The sequence below is a fragment of the Oncorhynchus masou genome, chromosome 29 (assembly GCF_036934945.1).
Source record: "Oncorhynchus masou masou isolate Uvic2021 chromosome 29, UVic_Omas_1.1, whole genome shotgun sequence".
Lineage (NCBI taxonomy): Eukaryota > Metazoa > Chordata > Actinopteri > Salmoniformes > Salmonidae > Oncorhynchus > Oncorhynchus masou.
Genome location: NC_088240.1, coordinates 64,253,393 through 64,276,495, shown reverse-complemented (window position 1 = coordinate 64,276,495; position 23,103 = coordinate 64,253,393). Strand labels below are relative to the sequence as shown.

Here is a 23,103-nt window from a genome sequence, read left to right as displayed (position 1 = left end):
ATGTTTACATACCCTACATTATTCATCTCATATGTATACGTATATACTGTACTCTATATCATCTACTGCATCTTTATGTAATACATGTATCACTAGCCACTTTAACTATGCCACTTTGTTTACATACTCATCTCATATGTAAATACTGTACTCGATACCATCTACTGTATCTTGCCTATGCTGCTCTGTACCATCACTCATTCATATATCTTTATGTACATATTCTTTATCCCCTTACACTTGTGTATAAGACAGTAGTTTTGGAATTTTTAGTTAGATTACTTGTTGGTTATTACTGCATTGTCGGAACTAGAAGCACAAGCATTTCGCTACACTCGCATTAACATCTGTTAACCATGTGTATGTGACATATAAAATTTGATTTGATTTGGGATTTGCTGTATTGCCTGTGGCTATGGAACCCTGCCCTTTACTTGATTTATTTATGATTATTTTTCATGTATTTTTTATTTCAGAAAAAACAGTATAGATACAAGAAGTATACAAACAGACAATGATAACATATGCTAGGGTGTACAACAAATTACTGATTATACAAAGACCTTAAAAGATGCACACATTGATTGATTTAACAGCTTTCTTATTAGAATAATGTTGAATGGTCTTAATGTACTGCTGGAATTCCTTATAGAAAACACAGAAAAGTGTTTTTTTATTCATGAATTTACATTTATGAATATTACATTTTGCCATTAGCACAATTAGATTTATGAGGTAAATTGTTTAAAAAAATCATTTTTATAGTTAAGGAAACCGAGCAGCACATTCTCACAATTATAAAACTATGAATACCTTTCCATAATTTCTTTACAAGTAGACAATGCAAAAATAAATGCAAAACTGTTTCTGGATGCTCAACACAAAAAGCACAGTTAATGTTAATGTATTTTTTTGAGTTTCTTCAGGTAATGATTCGCATTCTGAAAGAGACCTCTTTGACCTTGTTAACAAGCAGGTAATTGTGTGGTAATAACGAGTCTTTTTTCCAACTGAAATTATTGACAAATGTATTCCAGTAAATTGTGACATAAGGAATGGATACAATATCCATTTGAAATAAAGCACGTATAGATCTGTTGTTCTGAGGGAGCAAGGAGAAAACATGTTTTCCTACTGGAAAGTCAACTGGATTAAGCGAGGGTAGGTCAAGAGGGTGAGGTCTGGTTACACCTATAAACAACATGAGAGTTCCAGATGGAATAGCATCAAAGACTATGGCGACCTCTCTAGATGTAACATGGATATTGTAACGAGATAAAAATGCATCATAATTGAGCAACATACTTTCTGCATTAAATTAACGGCCACGCTAAGAATACTTGTCTATGGAAAGCAGTTCACCCATATGAACCCTCTTTATCGCGAGATTAAATAACTTCACGTTATTTACTAATATGCGCATGCGCCCCCCCCCCCCTTGGTGAGTGACGCGGTTGAGGAGCGAAATCGCAACGGACAGGACAAGAAACAATGGCGACAGCGGCAACTGCAGCGGGTGGAACGGGTTCAGGGGGACCTGCAGCCGGCCCTGTGGGCGTTGGTACTACGGTGGGCCGTAAGAAAGATGGAGGTCCTTCGTCGAAATACTGGGAAAGCGCAGAAACGGTCTCTCAGATCGATTCGGTGCGCCAATGGATCGGGAAACACTACAAAAAGGTTAGCGAGCGGTGGTTTTAACCTCCATTGATTTCCAACGTTAAGGCACGCGTCTCTAACACAATGGAAGTGCTATCTAGATATCTCTTTCAATATATCGCTCCTATTAAGTACTTGTGGCAAACTAGATATTACTAGATAGCTAGCTTCATGCATCTAAAGATATCCATCACAACATTACCAAACAACATGAACATTACATGTCAAGCGATAGTTAGGCTAGCTAACATTAGCTGCTAACTGAATAGCTATCGTACCGGCCGTTTGATTTGTTGCACCGCCGACACTAGCTGAAGAGTTGTCTGTTTGTGTAACCTACCTTTCTAGGGTAGCTAACATAATTACTCCTGTTTTCATCTGGCTCTATCTGAGCGTAGCTGGCTATCTAACGTAACGAAAACTAGTTTAAGTAGGTAAGATAACTAGTTAGTTAACATGTCTTGAAACGGTATCATTGATGTAAACATTGTTGCGGTGAACAGGTGTTCAGCCGAAAATCTCCCCCTTCTAATTTCCTTCATTTTGTGGCCAGAGTCAAATACTTTCTGTAGCACACATCAGAGTCAAAAACTTTCTATATAACACACTTCGTAAGGATAGGCAACCGAAATGCGTAATGTATGTATGTGTGTTATATTAATAAACAAAGAGGGAGTAAAATGTTGGTAAGCAATACACATTTCAGAGCAACTATGGCTGAATTATTATCCTTACACTTTCAAAAATACTAGTCGAATAAGACATGGGAGGGGTGACGAATTTTGGCAACGAGATTTATTTATAGACTAATACAAATCAGTAGCGGATGTCGGTACGGGCGGCATGGGGCGCCCCCGGGGGCGGTCGGCCGCTGAGGGGGGGGTTCGCTCAGGGCGCCATACAAGCTGGAACCGCTTCATACACTTGGAGCAAAACCGAAAACTGCAGACAAAAATGCTTCATGCTACTAAGATGAGTGAAGTGCAGAAATCTCAACTAGCAACCAAGTCGCCGCAATGAACGCGAAGGGGGGAGCATTCTGTCAGGGGAGATTTTCTGCACAACGCTGGCAAGGAACGGGACTTGGTGTAATTAACAACATTAGTTAGCTACAGTAACGTTTGGTAACATTGTGATTGACCAGAGAATAGCAAACAGGTCGATTGGTCGTTGATGACTTGTATTTATGTCTAAGTAATTAGCTGAATCGTCTTGATGGGAAACCTCGACTACCTCGTACTGAACTACTTTGCGCTGGAGACAAATTGTTCCACACACAACCAAGCAATGGCTGCCTTTGCTGACTGCAGCAAAACATCTCAGTATGGATGTGGATTTCCCAAAACAACTATTGAAAATAAGTAGCGAGCTACTGTAAACTATTTTCTACTGTATTTATTTTCTTGTTACTTTGCTTCATATACTTTGCCACTCTTTTCAGTGACCAGGGAAGTGGCCTCACTGAAAGAAAAAATGATGTCATATCACCCCACATTTACCTAAAGGCTGCTGTTTTGCTCTTATAGTATGAGCAATCTACTCATGAGATCTTATGTGTGCCTGCATTGGCCATGTGTTTGTCTGACCAATGTTGCCTAACACTTCTGTGGTCTCACTATATTCAATCCCTCCTTTGTCACACATGAGTGTGCCGCCCTGACTAACACAGTGGCTTTGTGGTGTTTCAGTATGTACAGGCAGACTCTCCCTCCAATAAGTCCCTGGCAGGGCTGGTGGTGCAGCTGCTTCAGTTCCAGGAAGATGCTTTCGGGCGGAGGGTGAACAACCCTGCCCTCACCAAGTTGCCTGTGAGTATCTCCTCCACACACATCTTTACACCTGACCAGGTCGGGACAGGGACGGGACCTACACACACAGTGATATTTTTTGGGCAAGGGAAGAGTGGGCTGTAGAGTGTTTTAGGGCTTCCCAATCACTTCTGCACATTTTGTCATAGTAGTTTGCCATGTCTTTATCTAGCTGAGCTAGCTTGCGTGAATGTCCCTCGCCTTTTCTTCTGTATTGCCTCATCAGACCAAGAGCTTCCTGGACTTCAAGGCAGGGGGTGCTCTGTGTCATATCCTGGGCTCCACCTACAAGTTCAAGAGCGAGCAGGGCTGGTGAGTAGGGTCTTGATTTGAATACTTTAAAAAAAATACATCATTCACACCTTGGACTAATCACGGAATCACAGTAGACGGTAGTGGTTGCTCCTATAGAGGGAGGGGGGATGCCCTGTGGAGTTGAGACAGTAACTAACAACATGTTTTATCCCTCCTATCTGTGCAGGCGTAGGTTTGACCTGCAGAACCCCTCCAGGATGGACAGGAATGTGGAGATGTTCTTGAATGTAGAGAAGACCCTGGTTCAGAATAACTGCCTGACTCGACCAACTGTGTTCCTGGTGCCTGACATGGAGCAGAAGCAGGCCAATAAGCTGAAGGACATCATCAAAAGACACCAGGTAAGACACGCCCACCCAAATCCTACCAACCAATGGTAGGATTGTTTCACCACTCACCAGAAATTCAAATGGCATCATAAAGCTACTCTCCTTCCTTTCCTTTAGGGCTCTATCACTGAGGACAAGTCTAAGGCCACCCATCATATCTACCCCTCTCTAACCCAGCAGGAGGATGGTAAGTGATGTGCTCTACTGAGACAGTAAATAAAGCTCCCCCTGGCAATGTATATATCATACTTTGTTACTTGGTCCCATGTGGCTCAGTTGGTAGAGCGTCTGCTAAATTGCTGAAATGTACAAAAATGATATATTTTTATATACATATGCCTACGTTCTGGTGTAGTCTGGATTGTGCTGTATTCTTTGAATCTAATTCCTTATGGTCACCTTACAGAGGCTTACTCTACTCTCATATCACATTTCAAAGAAAGTGAAATGTGTGTATACAGTAATATACTATTATTAATACAGTAGTCTGTATGCATTACTCGAGTATGTGTGTGTATACGCTGATAAAAAAAGTGTGTGTTTGTCTTGCAGAGGAGTGGCTGCGTCCGGTCATGCGTAAGGACAAGCAGGTGCTGGTGCACTGGGGCATGTACCCAGACAGGTGAGAGACTGGCACTGTTAGACTACAGCTTTGCTGGTCCACTCTGCCCTCTTACATGTCCACCCACTGTGACCTGTTACTGACCTTTAACCCCTCTTCTCTGTGTGGTCAGTTATGACACCTGGGTGTCCACCAGTGACGTGGAGGGGGATGTGGAGGACCCACCCACCTCTGAGAAGCCCTGGAAGGTGAGGATGGAGCATCCAGTCATGTTAATGTTTTATATAGGCCAAATCAACCTCCGCCACCAGCCTGAAAAGTACTAGCAGACAACACCACCCTTGAGTAGTGGATTAGTTTTGACTGCTCTCTCCCTCTCCTCTTCTCCCAGGTGCATGCCAAGTGGGTCCTGGACACCGATGCCTTCAACGAGTGGATGAATGAGGAAGACTATGAGGTGGACGAGAACAAGAAGACTGTGAGCTTCCGCCAGAGGATCTTCCCAAAGGAGGAGGAGGTAGGCCAAACTCTGGGGTGTGTGTTATGGATTCTTAGGAAGTGTGTGTTTAAGTGAGTTGCTGCACTCTGTGGATTGTTGTCTTTTTTGTCTGTCGTGTCACCCGTCCTTTCAAACTCTTCCTTCCTCTCCTCACCACCACATCCTCCCTCTTCTCCTCCTCCCCCGCTCCCCTCTGTGTGAAACTGTTCCATCCTCTCATTCTCTCTCTCTCTCATCTGGCCATCCCTCGTGGTTCTGATCAGTCTTCCCGTACACCCGATCGCAAGGAGCGCAAGGCCAACGCCGCCGGGAAGAAGAGGAGGCGCTCGCCATCTCCCCCGACCACCCCAGCCGAGTCCCGCAAGAAGGGTGGCAAGAAGGGGTGAGTCCCCCTATAGCCACAGATCTATGACCAGCTTAACCTTCCCAAATCCTAACCTTAGTCATTAGGGAGGAAATGACTAAACTGACCATGGATCAGTGTCTTGGGAAAACTCCACCGACCCTTGACCTCTTCTCCTGTCCCCAGGAACCCTGGGTCTCACTGGAAGCGTCGTGGCCACCGTGGAGAGGACGAGGATGAGGAAGAGGACCTGACCAAGGACATGGAGGACCCCTCGCCTGTTCCCAGCATGGAGGAGGTCACTTTGCCTAAGAACGGTCAGTTGATTGTCCAACTCGTCCCTCTCATTGTCTCCCTCTCCCACATCTGCTCTCCTCCCTCTTGATCCTTCACTCTGTCTTCTTTCTCACCCCTACCTCTCCTCCTCCTCGTGGTCCTCTCTTCTCCTTCATTGGCTCAGTCACTCTAAATCACATGTTGTAAGTCTCCCATTCTCTCTCTCATGGTCCTGTTTCTTTCTCTCAGTGCATCAATCTTATGCTTGTCACCATGTTGACTTGCAGTTTATTCATCTCTGTAGTAACTGCAGTTTTTTCCTCTGAATGAGTTATTTTCTAACTGTGCGCTCTGTCCTTGCCTGGGGGGACTTTCTTCAGTGGTGCATTGAATGGAGTGATATTCCAGCTGAACGTGCTCTAAGCCAAACGCACTTAACTAAAAATGGTCTTTTTGACCCAGTCCCATCTGCAATGTCCCACTTCTGCAACCCCCTCCCCCCTCTGTATCTATTTCCGAGCTTACAAGAGAAAAGAGAGCCAATAGTCTCTGTCAGTGCATTTCACCCCTACTATACTCTGGCTATTCTTCAGCCTTTTTTCCCCTTCCCTGTCCTCAGTGAACTCTAAGAAAGACAGCGAGAACACCCCAGTGAAGGGAGGGGCAGTGGCAGATTTGGGTGAGTGTATGTGTAGAACTATTTCAGTGTCTTTTAAGTATCTGCCTGTCCCAGTACTAAACAGTCAATCACCGAGATGTATTGTGTCAAGCAATGGATAGAGTGACGTCCTAATGCCCTCTCGGTCTTCTAGATGATCTGGAGGATGACTCTGTGGTCTCTGGAGGCAAGGTAACACCAGATTTTCCTGAAAAATCTTTAATGTTTGCCTCTCAATGCTGTCTCTTCTCCATCTTCATCGAAAACCTTTCCCTATTTACCCACAACTATAGTTGTCATTGATAGATCCACAGTCAGATTATCCTAACCCCCACTTCTTAGCAAATCCAGAAGAGCGATGGAAAAATATCTCACCTGGTTTCTGTTTTAGAGGAAATGTCTACCCATTTGTAGATTTCGGCCCGGTTTCCCGATAGCGATGGAACATGTGTCCATACTGATAGGATCGAAAGAGAGTGCTGGTCTCAATCAGCTTTCTCCATTCAAATATTTTCTTAAAATTATAATTATTTCACAATACTGATCAGCTCCTATTACCACCTACGGCCTATTACCACCTACAATAGGCTACACATCATGAAATATATTGAGACAAATTAGACAGTAGCCTACAATTAGCAATATAGAACTCTGTTGTATCCATCACAAAGATATTGGCAACTTTTGTATTTGTAGTCAACTTTGTTCTGATGTTATCAGCGGTCACAGACTGATAAACCATGTGGTTCTATGTTTAGTGGAGGTCTACTGTGTATCAAGTGAAGCGGGAGGGCAAAAAAGCAGCTAACAATGCACTTAGCTGTTCTACGAGTGGTTTGAGGCATGCGTTAGATTACGAGCATTTTCCAGTGCTGCGTTAACTCATTCAGATCCAGTTTTTCGCCATTTGGGGTGGGATTATTCCTGATTTAATCTGGAACAACCTCTATGTTATCCTCCGTTCATATATAATAGAAACTGACCAAGCAAGCACTAGCCAAAATTCTGTTCTCCTTTCTTGCCTATGTTGATCTGATCCAATCCGTGTGACTGTCTCCCTCTGCAGGAGGAGGAGGAGCAGGGCAAGGCCGAGGTCAACCGCCTCATCGACTCCAGCGAGGACAATGTGACCGAGCAGACCCACCACATCATCATCCCCAGCTACGCCGCCTGGTTCGACTACAACTGGTGAGGATGGCCCCACTGTTCTTAGTGTGTGGGGAGTGTAGCATGGGGGTGTTGGGCTGTATTTTATGTTTGTGTTTTGAGTTTACCCCCCCGCCCCCTCTTTCAGTATCCACGAGATTGAGAGGCGTGCACTGCCAGAGTTCTTCAACGGCAAGAACAAGTCCAAGTCCCCAGAAATGTGAGTCAGTGGAGAACACTGCCCAACACATCAACTCACTCAACCCATTAAAGAACTGCAGACGCACGCTTTCACTAAGAATCTTTCATCGTACAAATACACATCCATTGCTGTCTAACACACAACGTCCTTATTTGTTCAGACCTTTGTGTTTTTTTTGTAAAATGTGTTTGTCCCCGTCAGATACCTGGCCTACCGTAACTTCATGATCGACACGTACCGGCTCAACCCCCAGGAGTACCTGACCTCCACCTCCTGCCGCAGGAACCTGACGGGAGACGTGTGTGCCGTCATGAGGTGAAGGGTCAAGGGGTTAACGTGAAATGGATTCCCTGGGGCAAAAGTTAGGACATTGTTCGTCAGGGCGCACCGTATGCAAGACACTTTGTAATATGTTTTATTTTATTTTTATAGGACACTTTTAGGTTGTCCCTTACTGTTCCAGTTCGTTTTTTCTCTCTACTAGGGTCCATGCGTTCCTGGAGCAGTGGGGGCTGGTGAACTACCAGGTGGATGCTGAGAGCCGCCCCCTCCCCATGGGCCCCCCGCCCACCCCCCACTTCAACGTGCTGGCTGACACCCCCTCTGGCCTGACGCCGGTGCACCACCGCCCCCCACAGGTTAGATAAACAACTACATGGAGCTATGGTCATATTTCTTTCATCTATCCAGTTCTTTCAGGTAGTTGGATACTGAGGGAGTAGGGGCTAGGGGAAGGGTCTTTAAACTCAAGCAAGTTAGTGCCGATAGCGAATTATATCCAAATACACATACAGGCGTTGTGTGTCTGTAACCGTTGAGTTTGATTATTTAATGGGTCATAAATGTTGTGAAAGTATTCACTGCATCCTCTGACCACAGTGTGATTCCTTTCAACCTCCTCCCCTGTCTCTCCATCCATCCTTCTAGATCCCCTCCGGCCAGCAGATGATCAACTTCCCAGAGAAGGGCAAAGACAAGCCCTCTGACATGCAGAACTTTGGCCTGCGTAACGACCTCTACTCCAAGAAGAACCCCAAGAGTAAAGGAACCAGCGGCGGCCGGGAGTGGACCGAGCAGGAGACTCTGCTCCTATTGGAGGTACGTCAGTCACAACAGACCAGCTGACCAATCACACACATAATCTAAAACCTACCAGCCTTTCTCATTCCTCTATCGCCTCCCTACCAGGCTCTGGAGATGTACAAGGACGACTGGAACAAGGTGTCGGAGCATGTGGGCTCGCGCACCCAGGACGAGTGTATCCTGCACTTCCTGCGTCTGCCCATCGAGGACCCCTACCTGGAGAACTCTGAGTCGTCCCTGGGCCCCCTGGCCTATCAGCCCGTACCCTTCAGCCAGTCAGGCAACCCTGTCATGAGCACCGTGGCCTTCCTGGCCTCCGTGGTAGACCCCCGTGTGGCCGCCGCCGCCGCCAAGGCAGCCCTGGGTACGTGTTGTGGGTACGTGTTGTGGGGACTGGGTACGTGTTGTGGGGACTGGGTACGTGTTGTGGGGACTGGGTACGTGTTGTGGGGACTGGGTACGTGTTGTGGGGACTGGGTACGTGTTGTGGGGACTGGGTGTTTTATCACAATCTGTTTATTCACAAAGTAAAATGTTTTTAATTTGTATGTAATATCACTTTGCATGTAGTGTGTCGTAATGACACGGTTGTGTGTGTAATATCGCTGTGTGTTTGAACATATGTGTGTGTAGCTAACTACAGTGTCTCCCTCTCTCTCCAGAGGAGTTTAGCCGTGTGCGTGAGGAGGTGCCAGCAGAGCTGGTGGAGGCCCATGTGAAGAAGGTGCAGGAGGCGGCCCGCAGCACGGGCAAGGTAGACCCCGCCTATGGCCTGGAGAGCAGCGGCATCGCAGGAACCGCCCCCGAGGAGCCCGAGAAGACCGGTAACACACACACACACTCGGAGCAAAACACATGCATTCAGATACAGTCGCACATTTGCAAAGATAGATTAAAAAATACTCGTGTGTACACAAACATAAAAACGATCACACGGTATACAACATTGATCGGGAGGGGGTGAATCAATAGTTATTTATTGGGATATCATTTTTCGTACTGTTTTGTCAATATCAGTATATTATTTTTGCGCTAGTTGGTTGTACCTGCACCAAAACTCCAGTATTTCATCTTCATAGCTTGTTCTCCATCTTTTTAAATAAGGAGCCAATTTGATATCAGCAATTTTATTTCAATGACTGATCAAGACTCTTTTTCATGGCTCTCTTGTCTCTGCAGAAGACCTCTGGTGAGCAATTTGTTTGGAACAGTGAATCTCAAAGTCACAGTATCGAATAGCAATACCTATAGAATCTTGTAAACACACAGGCCTTCATATAAACACACAAAAGCATTCTCTCATCACATACATCCAACATACTCATGCATGCAATACTCACTCGCACAAAATACCCACCCATATACATCCCCCCACATTTAGACGGAGTACTGAGTGTTACCAGTGGAGGGCAGCAAATGGCCAAGACACAGACAGACCACAGCTAACAGGTTAGGACGAGGCTGCTCGTAGCCAGCTGTTCGCAGGTCACCTAGACCTTATACCTACCTCCTGTGCGTGTGTGCTCGCGTGGGTAAAGCCAGATGTTTATTCTCACCAATACATTTTGAGGTGCCAGTTGAAATTAGGATGGCCAGTGGGGGGCGACGTAGATGTTTCAGGTTTCTTCAGTGTGTAATGTCTATGTGTCCGGCTGTCGTGGTAACCAGTGGATTAGAACAGCAGATGGGGCGTGGGGGAAGGGGTTGAAACTGGGTCAACACACTATGCTACGGACTCAATGCCTGGTACACACACACAGCAATCGCTCAATCAGCAATTATACATGAATAAATGCATGTTACACATACACGCATCAACAACCAATAAATGGCCTAATTGCATTCAATACCCTCCCCAAAGCAGTCTACCATCTCTCATGCAGGTCTACTCGCATAGTAAAAAACGCGTCCAAATGCACATGCGGACATGTTTTTATTTTTTTCAAACACACACAATCATGCACTCTCACTCGGCATCGACTCGCTCACTTTCTCCCACATTTGCACATGCACACACACACACACATACTGTCATTCTTAACCACAGTAATGTCTGAATCATGGTGAGGTTCAACTTAGGATGCGTCATCTGTTTGTGATCATTTTCTCTGAGAGATGTCTTGTTCTTTGTCGAGCCCTCTTCTCAAAGCCCCTCTCTCTTCCTGTCTGTCACTGTAGAGCCAGCAGAAACAGAGAAGATGGACACAGACTCCGACTCGCAGCAGCCTGACAAGGTGAGACGGCCCAGGGGTGAGAGGTCTTTAGTTTAGTTTATTAATTCAACCACTTAAAAAAAACAGCACACATAAAACTTGAAAAAGCCATACATGCACATGAGTTAAATCGTGGAGGATAACACACACAGTCTGGGACTTATTTCCATTGTTAAATCGTGGATGATAGCACACACAGTCTGGGACTTATTTCCATTGTTAAATCGTGGAGGATAGCACACAAAGTCTGGGACTTATTTCCATTGTTAAATCGTGGATGATAGCACACACAGTCTGGGACTTATTTCCATTGTTAAATCGTGGATGATAGCACACACAGTCTGGGACTTATTTCCATTGTTAAATCGTGGATGATAACACACACAGTCTGGGACTTATTTACATTGTTAAATCGTGGAGGATAACACACACAGTCTGGGACTTATTTACATTGTTAAATCGTGGAGGATAACACACACAGTCTGGGACTTATTTACATTGATAAATCGTGGAGGATAACACACACAGTCTGGGACTTATTTCCATTGTTAAATCGTGGAGGATAAAATACAAAGTCTGGGACTTATTTCCATTGTTAAATCGTGGAGGATAGCACACAAAGTCTGGGACTTATTTCCATTGTTAAATCGTGGATGATAGCACACACAGTCTGGGACTTATTTCCATTGTTAAATCGTGGATGATAGCACACACAGTCTGGGACTTATTTCCATTGTTAAATTGTGGATGATAGCACACACAGTCTGGGACTTATTTCCATTGTTAAATTGTGGATGATAACACACACAGTCTGGGACTTATTTCCATTGTTAAATTGTGGATGATAGCACACACAGTCTGGGACTTATTTCCATTGTTAAATCGTGGAGGATAGCACACACAGTCTGGGACTTATTTACATTGTTAAATCGTGGAGGATAACACACACAGTCTGGGACTTATTTCCGTGGAGGATTGTCTGGGACTTATTTACATTGTTAAATGGAGGATAACACACACAGTCTGGGACTTATTTACATTGTTAAATCGTGGAGGATAACACACACAGTCTGGGACTTATTTACATTGTTAAATCGTGGAGGATAACACACACAGTCTGGGACTTATTTACATTGTTAAATCATGGAGGATAACACACACAGTCTGGGACTTATTTACATTGTTAAATCGTGGAGGATAACACACACAGTCTGGGACTTATTTCCATTGTTAAATCGTGGATGATAACACACACAGTCTGGGACTTATTTACATTGTTAAATCGTGGAGGATAACACACACAGTCTGGGACTTATTTACATTTGTTACGTTACAGCCTTATAATTGATTAAATTGACCCCCCCCCCCTCTTAAGCACACACCCATAATGACAAAGCAAAAACAAGTTTTTAGAATTTTTCCAAATATATGATAAATTAGCACATTTACGTAAGTATTCAGACCCTTTACTCAATACTTTAAAGCACATTTGGCAGTGATTACAGCCTTCATTCTTCTTGGGTATGTCACTACAAGCTTGGTACACCTTTATTGGGGGAGTTCCTGCAGATCCTCTCAAGCGCTGTCAGGTTGGATGGGGAGCTTCGCTGCACAGCTATTTTCAGGTCTCTCCAGAGATGTTTGATCGGGTTCAAGTCTGGGCTCTGGCTGGCCCACTCAAGGATGTTCAAAGACTTGTGGCGAAGCCACTCCTGTGTTGCCTTGGTGGTGTGCTTAGGGTCATTGTCCTGTTGGAAGGCGATTCTTCACCCCAGTCTGAGCTCCTGAGCACTCTAGAGCAGGATTTCACCAAGGATCTCTCTGTACCCTGCACCGTTCATCTTTGCCTCGATTCTGACTAGTCTCCCTCGCCCTGCCGCTGAAAACCATCCCCACAGCATGACGCTACCACCACCATGCTTCATCGTAGGGATGCTGCCAGGTTTCCTCCAGACGTGATGCTTGGCATTCAGGCCGAAGAGTTCAATCTTGGTTTCGTCAGACCAGATAATCTTGTTTCTCATGGTCTGAAAGTCTTTAGTTGCCTTTTGTCAAACTCCAAGCGGGCTGATTTGGTGGAGTGCTGCCGAAATGGTTGTCCTTCTGGAATGCTAGAGCTCTGTCAGTGACCATCTGGTTCTTGGTCACCTCCCTGACCAAGGCCCTTCTCCCCCGATTGCTCAGTTTGGCCGGGCGTCCAGCTCTAGGAAGAGACTTGGTGGTTCCAAACTTCTTCCATTTAAGAATGATGGAGGCCACTATGTCCTTGGGGACCTTCAATGCTGCAGCAATTTTTTTGGTACCCTTCCCCAGATTTGTGCCTTCCAAAATCCTGTCTCGGAGCTCTATGGACAATTCCTTCGACCTCATGGCTTGGTTTTTGCTCTGACATGCACTGTCAACTGTGGGACCTTTTATATAGACAGGTGTGTGCCTTTCCAAATCTTGTTCAATCAATTTCATTTACTGCAGGTGGACTCCCAAGTTGTAGGAACATCTGAAATATGGTCAATGGAAACAGGATGCACCGGAGCTCAATTTTGAGTCTCATAGCAAACAGTCTGAATACTTATGTAAATAAGCTATTTCTGTGTTATATTTTTTAAATAAATTTACTAACATTTCTATAAACCTGTTTTCGCTTCGTCATAATGGGGTATTGTGTGTAGATTGCTGAGGATTTTTGTAACATATCACAATGTGAAGGGGTCTGAATACTTTCCGAAGGCTCTGTAAATATAATCAGCTGTAACGCCAGTCTTACCTGTCTCTGTTGTCTCAGGCTGAGTCTAAGGACGAGGCAGAGAAGCCCAGTGAGTCTGCTGAGAAGCTGGCTGAGGGAGAAAAGGTGAAGAGCGAGATGGCCGAGCCGTCGGAGCGGGAGGAGGGGGAGAGCGAGGGAGGAGAGGGCAAGGCTACAGCAGGTAGAGTAGATGGCTATTCCGCTTTGATTGAATCATCCATTTTTGGGGGAGGGTCGTAGAAGTCCAGCATTGACTTGAATGATGTTTATGCAATGTTTTCAGACAAAGACAAGGAGGAGGCTATGGAGACCTCGGAGGAGGACAAGGAGGAGCAGGGAACAATGGAAGAGGAGAAAGAAGAGAGGAAGAAGCTAGAGCCGGACGGAGGGGAGGGTAACATTGCCACTGCTGCTGCTGCTGCCCTCGCCTCAGCTGCCACCAAGGCCAAGGTGAGCTTCTTCCAGAGGTCCAAGGGTATAGCACTTTGTCAAACCCTGAAACTACACCGCAAGCATAGCGCTAGCTTTCAGTATGTGCTGTTTTTGGTGTTTGAAACCAGAAGTAGCAAACGGAGACAGAAATCAAAAGCGAGAGCCGACTTGTCAGTTGGGAAAAGTCAACGAAATGCTTGAAATAGACCTGAGGCCTTAACAGATGCTTCAGCAGCTCCAGCTCCGTTCACTCATGCTATGCTTGCGCTGCCGGTGTAGCATCTCATTGATTGGTGTGTCAGTTTTGCCCACGGCTCAAAAGTGCTTGCACTACTCTTACGCTACCTGGCCAGTCTAGTTTGGCGAAGCTTTATATTTCTGTTCCATCTCTTTCCTCTGTATTTCTCCCTTTCCCTGTAGCACCTGGCGGCGGTGGAGGAGAGGAAGATCAAATCTCTGGTGGCTCTGCTGGTGGAGACTCAGATGAAGAAGCTGGAGATCAAGCTCAGACACTTTGAGGAGCTGGAAACCATCATGGACCGAGAGAAAGAGGCTGTAAGTAGTGGCGCCGAGGTGGATTGTGGGAAATGCAGTTCAGTGGGAGACTGCATGTGGGTTGAAGTCACTTGTAGTTTCAGACCCCTTTGGGATGTGAAAGGATTGGATATGCATCTTGATTGTAGTGGTATCTAGGCTATATCCGTGTCAGTTGTCATCCATCCAGGCATTTCAGAGATGTGTGTGAGGGAGAGCCAACGGCAGATGGATAACTTGGAAGGACAACGAGCTGGTTTTGGGAGTGGGCCTATATCTACAACATGAGCAGAGGAAGTGAAAAGTGTCAATATTAAACGTTTGCATTAATAATAGGTAGTAATTATGAGGGGTAGTTGCAGAGTGCACAGAGGATAGTCGAGTAAAAAGCATGCAAGCCCGTGAAGGGAAAGCACTTTGGGGGGGGGGGGGGGTCAGGCTTCGTTGCTTTGTCCATTTGGGTATTCATGGTTTAATAGCAGTAAAATAAGTTGGTCAACTCACTGCTGGGTAGACAGTGGAAAGTGTTTGTGTAGAACTGTAAAGCATGGAGCTGCTGTGAACCGCAGCCCAGTTGAACAGCCTGATAAATAGTGCATGAAAAAGCCAACCAGCCGTTACATGACCCTCTGGAACAGCACCCGGGCTGCCTCTCCTACCGTTACCACAGGCTGTAAACACTGGGTTACACACACTCTCTCATACACACACTGTCTCCGTCTTACACACACACACACACACACACACTAAATAAGGGCACTCCTCACTGTTTTACTACTCCACACTTTTCCACCACTACAAATGTACTTACCAGGGCACACACAGGGAATAGACTTCCTCTCCCTCACCTCCTTCCATCTCTTTCTCCATCGCTGTATCTCTGTAGTGTTTCTGGTAATGGAATTCACCTGTTGATTCCGTGTCAGAGAGAGTGTCAGTGGTTTATTGCATGCAATCAATCCCTTTCTCCTTCCTGCTTCGAGTGGTCCTGTTTCACTGCCCCCTCTCTTCCTCCCCACAGTCTCATTCCATTGCTCCCTCTCTCCTTCCTGCTTCGAGTGGTCCTGTTTCACTGCCCCTCTCTTCCTCCCCACAGTCTCATTCCATCGCTCCCTCTCTCCTTCCTGCCTGTCCTGTTTCACATGCCCCTCTCTTCCTCCCCACAGTCTCATTCCATTGCTCCCTCTCTCCTTCCTGCTTCGAGTGGTCCTGTTTCACTGCCCCTCTCTTCCTCCCCCAGTCTCATTCCTCCCCACCTTCCTCATTCCATTGCTCTTCCTCCCCACAGTCTCCTTCCTCTCTTCGAGTGGTCCTGTTTCATTGCCCCCTCTCTTCCTCCCCACAGTCTCATTCCATTGCTCCCTCTCTCCTTCCCTCGAGTGGTCTGTTTCATTGCCCCCTCTCTTCCTCCCCACAGTCTCATTCCATCGCTCCCTCTCTCCTTCCTGCTTCGAGTGGTCCTGTTTCATTGCCCCCTCTCTTCCTCCCCACAGTCTCATTCCATCGCTCCCTCTCTCCTTCCTGCTTCGAGTGGTCCTGTTTCATTGCCCCCTCTCTTCCTCCCCACAGTCTCATTCCATCGCTTCCTGCTTCGAGTGGTCCCATTGCTCCCTCTCTCCTTCCTGCTTCGAGTGGTCCTGTTTCACTGCCCCCTCTCTTCCTCCCCACAGTCTCATTCCATTGCTCCCTCTCTCCTTCCTGCTTCGAGTGGTCCTGTTTCATTGCCCCCTCTCTTCCTCCCCACAGTCTCATTCCATCGCTCCCTCTCTCCTTCCTGCCAGAGTGGTCCTGTTTCACTGCCCCCTCTCTTCCTCCCCACAGTCTCATTCCATTGCTCCCTCTCTCCTTCCTGCTTCGAGTGGTCCTGTTTCATTGCCCCCTCTCTTCCTCCCCACAGTCTCATTCCATCGCTCCCTCTCTCCTTCCTGCTTCGAGTGGTCCTGTTTCACTGCCCCCTCTCTTCCTCCCCACAGTCTCATTCCATTGCTTTTCCTCTCTCCCGCTGTACTGCTCTTCCCCTTTGTCATAATGTCAGCTATTCGGATCAGCTTGTCTTTATAGCTTATACTTCGTTCTTTGATTTATCAATCCATGAAATGAAGCTGTTTCTGTATCATCACCCTGGTCATATACCACTGTTGACTTGATGTATCGCTCTGTGTTCAATTAAATTAGCTTTATTGACATGATTATCTTTTCAAAGTGATACTATGAGTAATGATCAACCTTATGTCCTTGTGGACAATGGGCTTTTGAGAATGATAATCATGATTAATAATGTAAAATTATGACACCCACTCCAGTTAGAGTTGCAGAGGCAGCAGCTGCTGACAGAGCGCCAGGCCTTCCACATGGAGCAGCTGAAGTATGCTGAGATGAAGGCCCGCCAGCAGATGGAGCAGCAGCAGGCCAGTGCAGTGGCCCAGGGCCCCGCACCCCACCATGGCCCCCCAGGGCCAGGCATGCATCACGGACCCCCCCACCACGGACCCCCTCCCGCCATGCACTCTGGACACGGCCCCCCCGGCCCCGGGTTCCACCCCATGGGTCCCCACCACTCGCAACAGACAGGTAAGGACACACACACTGGAGCACACCATCTCTCAGCAAAGAAGCACACAAAGACTCCAACAGTCCTGGAACTATATCCAAGGCAAGGGAATAACACCAAATATCAGCTAGGAAACATTGGCCTGTTTTCAAAAACATGTTCCAGCACACTGATTCTGTGATAGGCCAAGAGTCTCACCAAGCCTCTCCTTCTGTTTAGGACCAATGGGAGGGCCCGGTCAGCCCATGCCAGGGCGCATGATGCCTGGTGGCCCCCCCACTGGCAGCATGCCTCCCATGATGGGTCCCCGCCACCCTGGAGCCCCCAACGGCATGTGTGAGTACACAATCCGTATCCGCCTTCCAGATCCTACTCAGCCAGAAAGTGTGTGTTGGTGTGTCCCATTCTCAAACCAGTGTGTTCTCTGTCCTCAGACCCTGGCCCCTCGCCTCTACAGCCTGATGGTATGCCCCCAGCGTCTGTGGGACCTCAAGCGGCAGCCCCAGCACGAGTTGCTGACAACTAAGATACCTGCCCCCAAATAAACACACACCAACACACACACACACACCTCTTGTAAAACCTCAGCTCATTGATGGCCTTGCTACTGTCTGGGTGTTTTCTCAACTCCAAAAACTCTTCCTGGCTTACACACAGACACACACACACCTCCCTCTCAGGGCACAGCGTCAAGGGGGTTGTGACTCTGGCCCTCCTAGTAAGAACACTGTTTTCTCCTCAGTCAGTCTGGTGTGGGGCAGATCAGATGGGCTCCTCCCAGTCATTTAAAATAATATATTGTGTTTGTTCTCTATTTAAAAGAATATGAAGCTAATATTTTGGGAGAAAATCGGAGAACTCCCACTTTTCCCTCTTTCCTCTCACCTTTTAGAATGACACGAGTCTCTTCCTTTCCTTCAGCGCAACACCAACTCCCCCTCTCTTCCTCCCCCTCTTCCTCGCGTCCTCCTCCCCCTCCCTCGCGTCCCCCGCCCCCCTCGCACCCTCCTCCCCCTCCTTCGTCCCCTCCCCCTCCTTCATGTCTTCCCCCCCCCAACACAACACCAAGGGAGCTAGTTGATCATTTAGGGATGTGTGTACTGTAATGAATGGGATCATGAGGGTTTCCTTCGACACACACAGAGGGGACCAGTAACCCTTCCCTCACACACACTCTTCTCACTGAGAATCTACCTCTCCACTTTGCTCTTCTGAAGCTTAAACACTGTAGTCCGAAGTGTGTGTTCAGTTGTTTGTTGTTGGAGTGTCAGAAGAGCAGAATGTGTGTACAGCAGAGACGGGTGTTTGATGACTGTCTGCTGAGCTGCTCTGCCCCCCCCCCTCATCACCCATAACCCCCACTAGCCAGGCGTAGAACTGTACTACTCACACACTTCGCCCAACCCTGCTCTAGTACCCTGGGGGCTGTTCACACACAGGCCAATTATCCCACTGACCTTCATCCATCCTTTTGGTGAGCTAGGTATGGTGATATAGTTGTAGTTAAAAACCATGTGCTCTTCCTCAGTGGTGGAGTGGGCTACTAGCTGTTCTGGTGCTGATAATGTAGCTGCTACTGCTACCTCTCTTCATCCATCCATTAATTTCAACACCCCTCTACACCTTTCTGCTACCTCTGCCTCCTCCCCTTCTTTGTCTGTCTGCTACCTCTGTAGAACTGCTCTTGCTCTCTGCTAGCTACCTCTGCTCTACGCACCCCTCTGCTACCTCTAGTACCCCTCTCTCATTTGCTGCCCAAGTGACTGCTGCGTTACTGTTACCCCCCCTCAGGTAGAATATCACACACGCATACACACAGCATCTCTCTCACGCTCTCACACACTTCCTCATTCAAGGTCTTTCCAGTCTGTTATATCACAAATGATGAGAACCCCCTTACATCTTGCATCTTTTTTTCAGTTTTCTGTTCATGTATTTTTAAGAATTAACTTTGTGTAGATTGAGTTATCTTTGTTCTTGGAAGTTTGTAGCATTTTTTGTTTGTTTATTCAGGTCTGTTGGTACTTGGACCTGGACAATGTCTAATAAATTGTTTTTGTATGAAGTGATGTCTGATATTTTCAGTAGTTCATTTATTCTGAACTAAATGTTGGATTTCGTGCTTACGCGTTCGGTTTTTATAGATATTGTATTATTTCAGGGAGTGTAAAATATCTAGAGCACGACGAAATGCTCACATTATCCTGGGAAATAGTTAGGAAAGAGAATATTCTTATCTTTTTCTATACATATTTTGGGGTAATAATTTTATGGTTGCAAAAAATAACTAAAGCCATATTTCATTTTGTCTGGTGAGGATTTTAGGACAAAGGCAAGGTGCTACAGGGGAGAGATGGGTCTTTGTGTAGTTGTTTTGCTGCTTAGGCTCTTATGCAGCAGCTGCAAATGCATATGAGGAAAAATTATAACTGCGTCTATTCATCCTGGTGTCATTTAAGCCCTAATCCCAGGCAGCCAGCACTGTAATCTGGAGAGAGGGGGGGCTTTCTCTGCCCATGGAGATTGGCCAGGAGGATGTTATTGAGAGGGATGAGGGACGATTATGTCTTGGGTTGGGAGGGGTGTTTTTATTTTTATCTGAGCAGCCGTAGAGGAGGGAAACAGTGATCACGCAGTACAGATACAGTAATGACAAAGCATCACCCTTTAGAACAGAGTTAGGCAACCCTGGTCCAAGAGGGTCACAAGCACTCATGTTTTTGATTTAACTGACCTGGAAGACCAGGTGTGTTGAATTTAGGCAATCACTGAACTGATCAATCAGCTCAGATGGTCAGGTGTGGTGCCTGAAACAGAACAGGGTTGCATACCCCTACTCTGTACGATCTACTTCTCTTCACATAAACAGGCTCAATGTTTTGAACAGCTCCTCTCCAGACCTGAAAGGGCGTCTACACGGAACAAAAATATAAACGCAACATGTAAAAAACCCAGAAATATTACATATTTCTCAAATGTTCTGCACAAATTTGTTTATTTACCTGTTAGCGAGCAATTCTACTTTGCCAAGATAATCTATCCACCTGACAGGTGTGGCATATCAAGAAGCTGATTAAACAGCATGATCATTACACAGGTGCACCTTGTGCTGGGGACACACCACAATGCCACAGATGTCTCAAGTTTTGAGGGAGTGTGCAGTTAGTATGAGAGCTGGTGCCAGACAATTGAATGTTAATTTCTCTACCATAAGCCGCCTCCAACATGGTTTTAGATAATTTGGCAGTACATCCAACCGGCGTCACAACTGCAGACCACGTGTATGGCGTCGTGTGGGCGAGCAGTTTTCTGATGTCAACGTTGTGAACAGAGTGCCCCGTGGTGGTGGGGTTATGGTATGGGCAGCTACAGTCAACAAACACAATTGGATTTTATCGATTGAAATTTGAATGTACAGAGATACCGTGTTGAGATCCTGAGGCCCGTTGTCGTTCCATTTAACAGCCACCATCACCTCATGTTTTAGCATGATATTGCACATCCCCATGTCACAATGATCTGTACACAATTCCTGGAATCTGAAAATTACCCAGTTCTTCCATGGCCTGCATACTCACCAGGCATGTCACACATTGAGCATGTTGGGGATGCTCTGGATCGACGTGTACGATGGCGTGTTCCGCTAATATCCAGCAACTTTGGACAGCCATTGAAGACGAGTGGGACAACATTTCACAGGCCACAATCAACAGCCTGATCAACTCTATGTGAAGGAGATGTCACGCTGCATGAGGTGGTCACACTGAGTGGTTTTCTGATCCATGCCCCTACCATATTTTTGTAAGGTATCTGTTACCAACAGATTCATATCTGTATTCCCAGTCATGTGAAATCCATAGATTATGGCCTAATGAATTTATCTCAATTGACTGATTTCCATATCTGAACTGTAACTCAGTAAAATCTTTTAAATTGGTATATGTTGAGTTTACATTTTGGTCTAGTATAAAAGCATGGCAATATGGTGGACAGGACACCTATCCAGTCCTTGTGTTTACCAGTAGTCACAGAGGAAAGAAGACAGGGGGATCAACCTCCCGGTCCTCCATACACTCTCCTTCCTCTTCCCCAGCTGAGTGAGTGGCAGAGATAGACGCAGCGAGAGAGTGTGCTGCTGAAGGGCACGGGGATAGAGACTAGCTGCTTCCTGAATGAGTTGAGATGTTTCATAATTGACACAGTGTCTCCCTCTGCCCTCCCACAGCTGTGCCGATTCTGCCACTGCCAATGAGCATTACTCTTCACAACTCAAGCATAGCTCTCCTTCACGCTCCCCTTCTCTCCTCTGATTTCCCCCTTGATGTTCATTCTCCTCATTTTACCTTCACCTTGATTTTCAACATTTTATTTATCTTCTCTGCTCCCTCTGCAGTCCCATCTTCCTGTTCCTCGCTTTGGTTGCTTAGGCTACAGATCCAGTACCCTTAGTAATTGAAGTAGCCTAGCATGCTGCTATTGTGTCAAACTGTTTTTAGCATCAGCCCAGCTGTCTTGCTTACCAGTAATGGCAATAGTGTGTCAATTCATCCTTCCCTTCGGGCCAATAGTCCAGCCCTATGTGCTTGATTTAGTGGCTGTAAACATAAACAGATGCATAAGTATCATCCATAAACAGATTCATGAATATGAAGTGATTTGTGTTGACAGGCCTTAAACAGGTCTATGAATAGGGCATTGGGAAGAAGAGGATAGAAGTGTCCTCATAAAACCATAATGCATACAAACCGAGGCCAAATGCTCTGCCATTGAAAACATATTTCCAGCGCAATGCAAATGTCGGGAGGATGAAGCAAATAATGCCAGCCTGTGTGAGTAACACCATCTGTTTTTTATTAGTAGCGTGCGTACGCCTGTGCCTGTGTAACAGGTAGGTTCCATCTCTATCTGACGCACAGAGGGTCCTTGCCCTTTCACGGATGATGTTGCCATGGCGACATTCTTTCACTGTATAGCACTAGAGCAAGTAGCGCCATGGGCAATCCATCACACAGGTTAGTGTCAAAGAACAGTGGCTTAGTGCTGTAATGATAATAATCACGGACTGCATTGAAATAGTGCTTTCACCATACGTCAAGCACTTCACATTGTGTATGGTTAACTCCATCCACAACCAATACATAGCATCCACTTAGGTGGGTGGTGCACGGCAGCCATTTTGTGCCAGAGACTTCACCACACATCAGCTTTTGCAGTAAGACAAGTGTGTGTGTTGTGCTCCTGTCAGACAGGTTGATGTGTCATACTGTAAGCGCTGAGGGGGATGTAAGCGAGGGGTTTATTAAAGATGGAGGATGTTAAAGTAGGGCGGCGGTTCACACTGCCAGAGGGGGTGATGGGGAAAGGAGTGACGTATGCAAACCTCTCCTTATCTCTCCTCTCCTTCACCCACCATCCCTCTATCCTCACAGACATTCTCATCTCATTGTTTTAATCACTCCAACGCAGGTATCAGACCATATTAATTTACGGTAGAATTGCCCAACATTTCTCAGTTATTACTCAATATTTACTGTATTTTTGGAGGGAAATGGTCAAGCAAGCTTTTTTTAAATGTCAGTCTTTGTACTGCAGTTGCCCATCTATCCCTTCTCCCCTATGAAGTGACCTTTGACATGTAAATGGAACTGACAAAAGCCAGTGTGAACTACCCTGAAATGACATTTAGATACCATTTGATTGTACTGTTGCAATGTAAACACTGGCAATGGATGATTCATGCATAAAGTAGCATC

The 23,103-nt window shown here is 46.2% G+C and overlaps 1 protein-coding gene across 2 annotated transcripts; it reads left to right on the top strand.

Annotated features, from left to right (window-relative positions):
• Positions 1–1,456: 1,456 nt before the first annotated feature.
• Positions 1,457–19,415, top strand: LOC135520271 (SWI/SNF complex subunit SMARCC1-like). Of its 2 annotated transcripts, none has more exons than XM_064945695.1 (26): positions 1,457–1,677; positions 3,345–3,464; positions 3,691–3,776; positions 3,946–4,120; positions 4,226–4,295; positions 4,661–4,730; positions 4,843–4,918; positions 5,062–5,187; positions 5,457–5,551; positions 5,699–5,829; positions 6,408–6,467; positions 6,601–6,638; positions 7,513–7,634; positions 7,741–7,812; positions 7,996–8,109; positions 8,279–8,432; positions 8,722–8,892; positions 8,983–9,241; positions 9,540–9,701; positions 11,056–11,111; positions 13,873–14,014; positions 14,117–14,283; positions 14,686–14,820; positions 17,103–17,370; positions 17,570–17,686; positions 17,785–19,415. In XM_064945695.1, the coding sequence occupies exons 1-26, from the start codon at positions 1,492–1,494 to the stop codon at positions 17,874–17,876; spliced, it is 3,264 nt and encodes a 1,087-aa protein (XP_064801767.1). In that variant the 5' UTR covers positions 1,457–1,491; the 3' UTR covers positions 17,877–19,415. The 2 variants fall into 2 exon arrangements, with proteins under 2 accessions (XP_064801767.1, XP_064801766.1); XM_064945694.1 differs by having other exon boundaries at positions 5,433–5,551.
• The last annotated feature ends 3,688 nt before the right edge of the window (positions 19,416–23,103 follow it).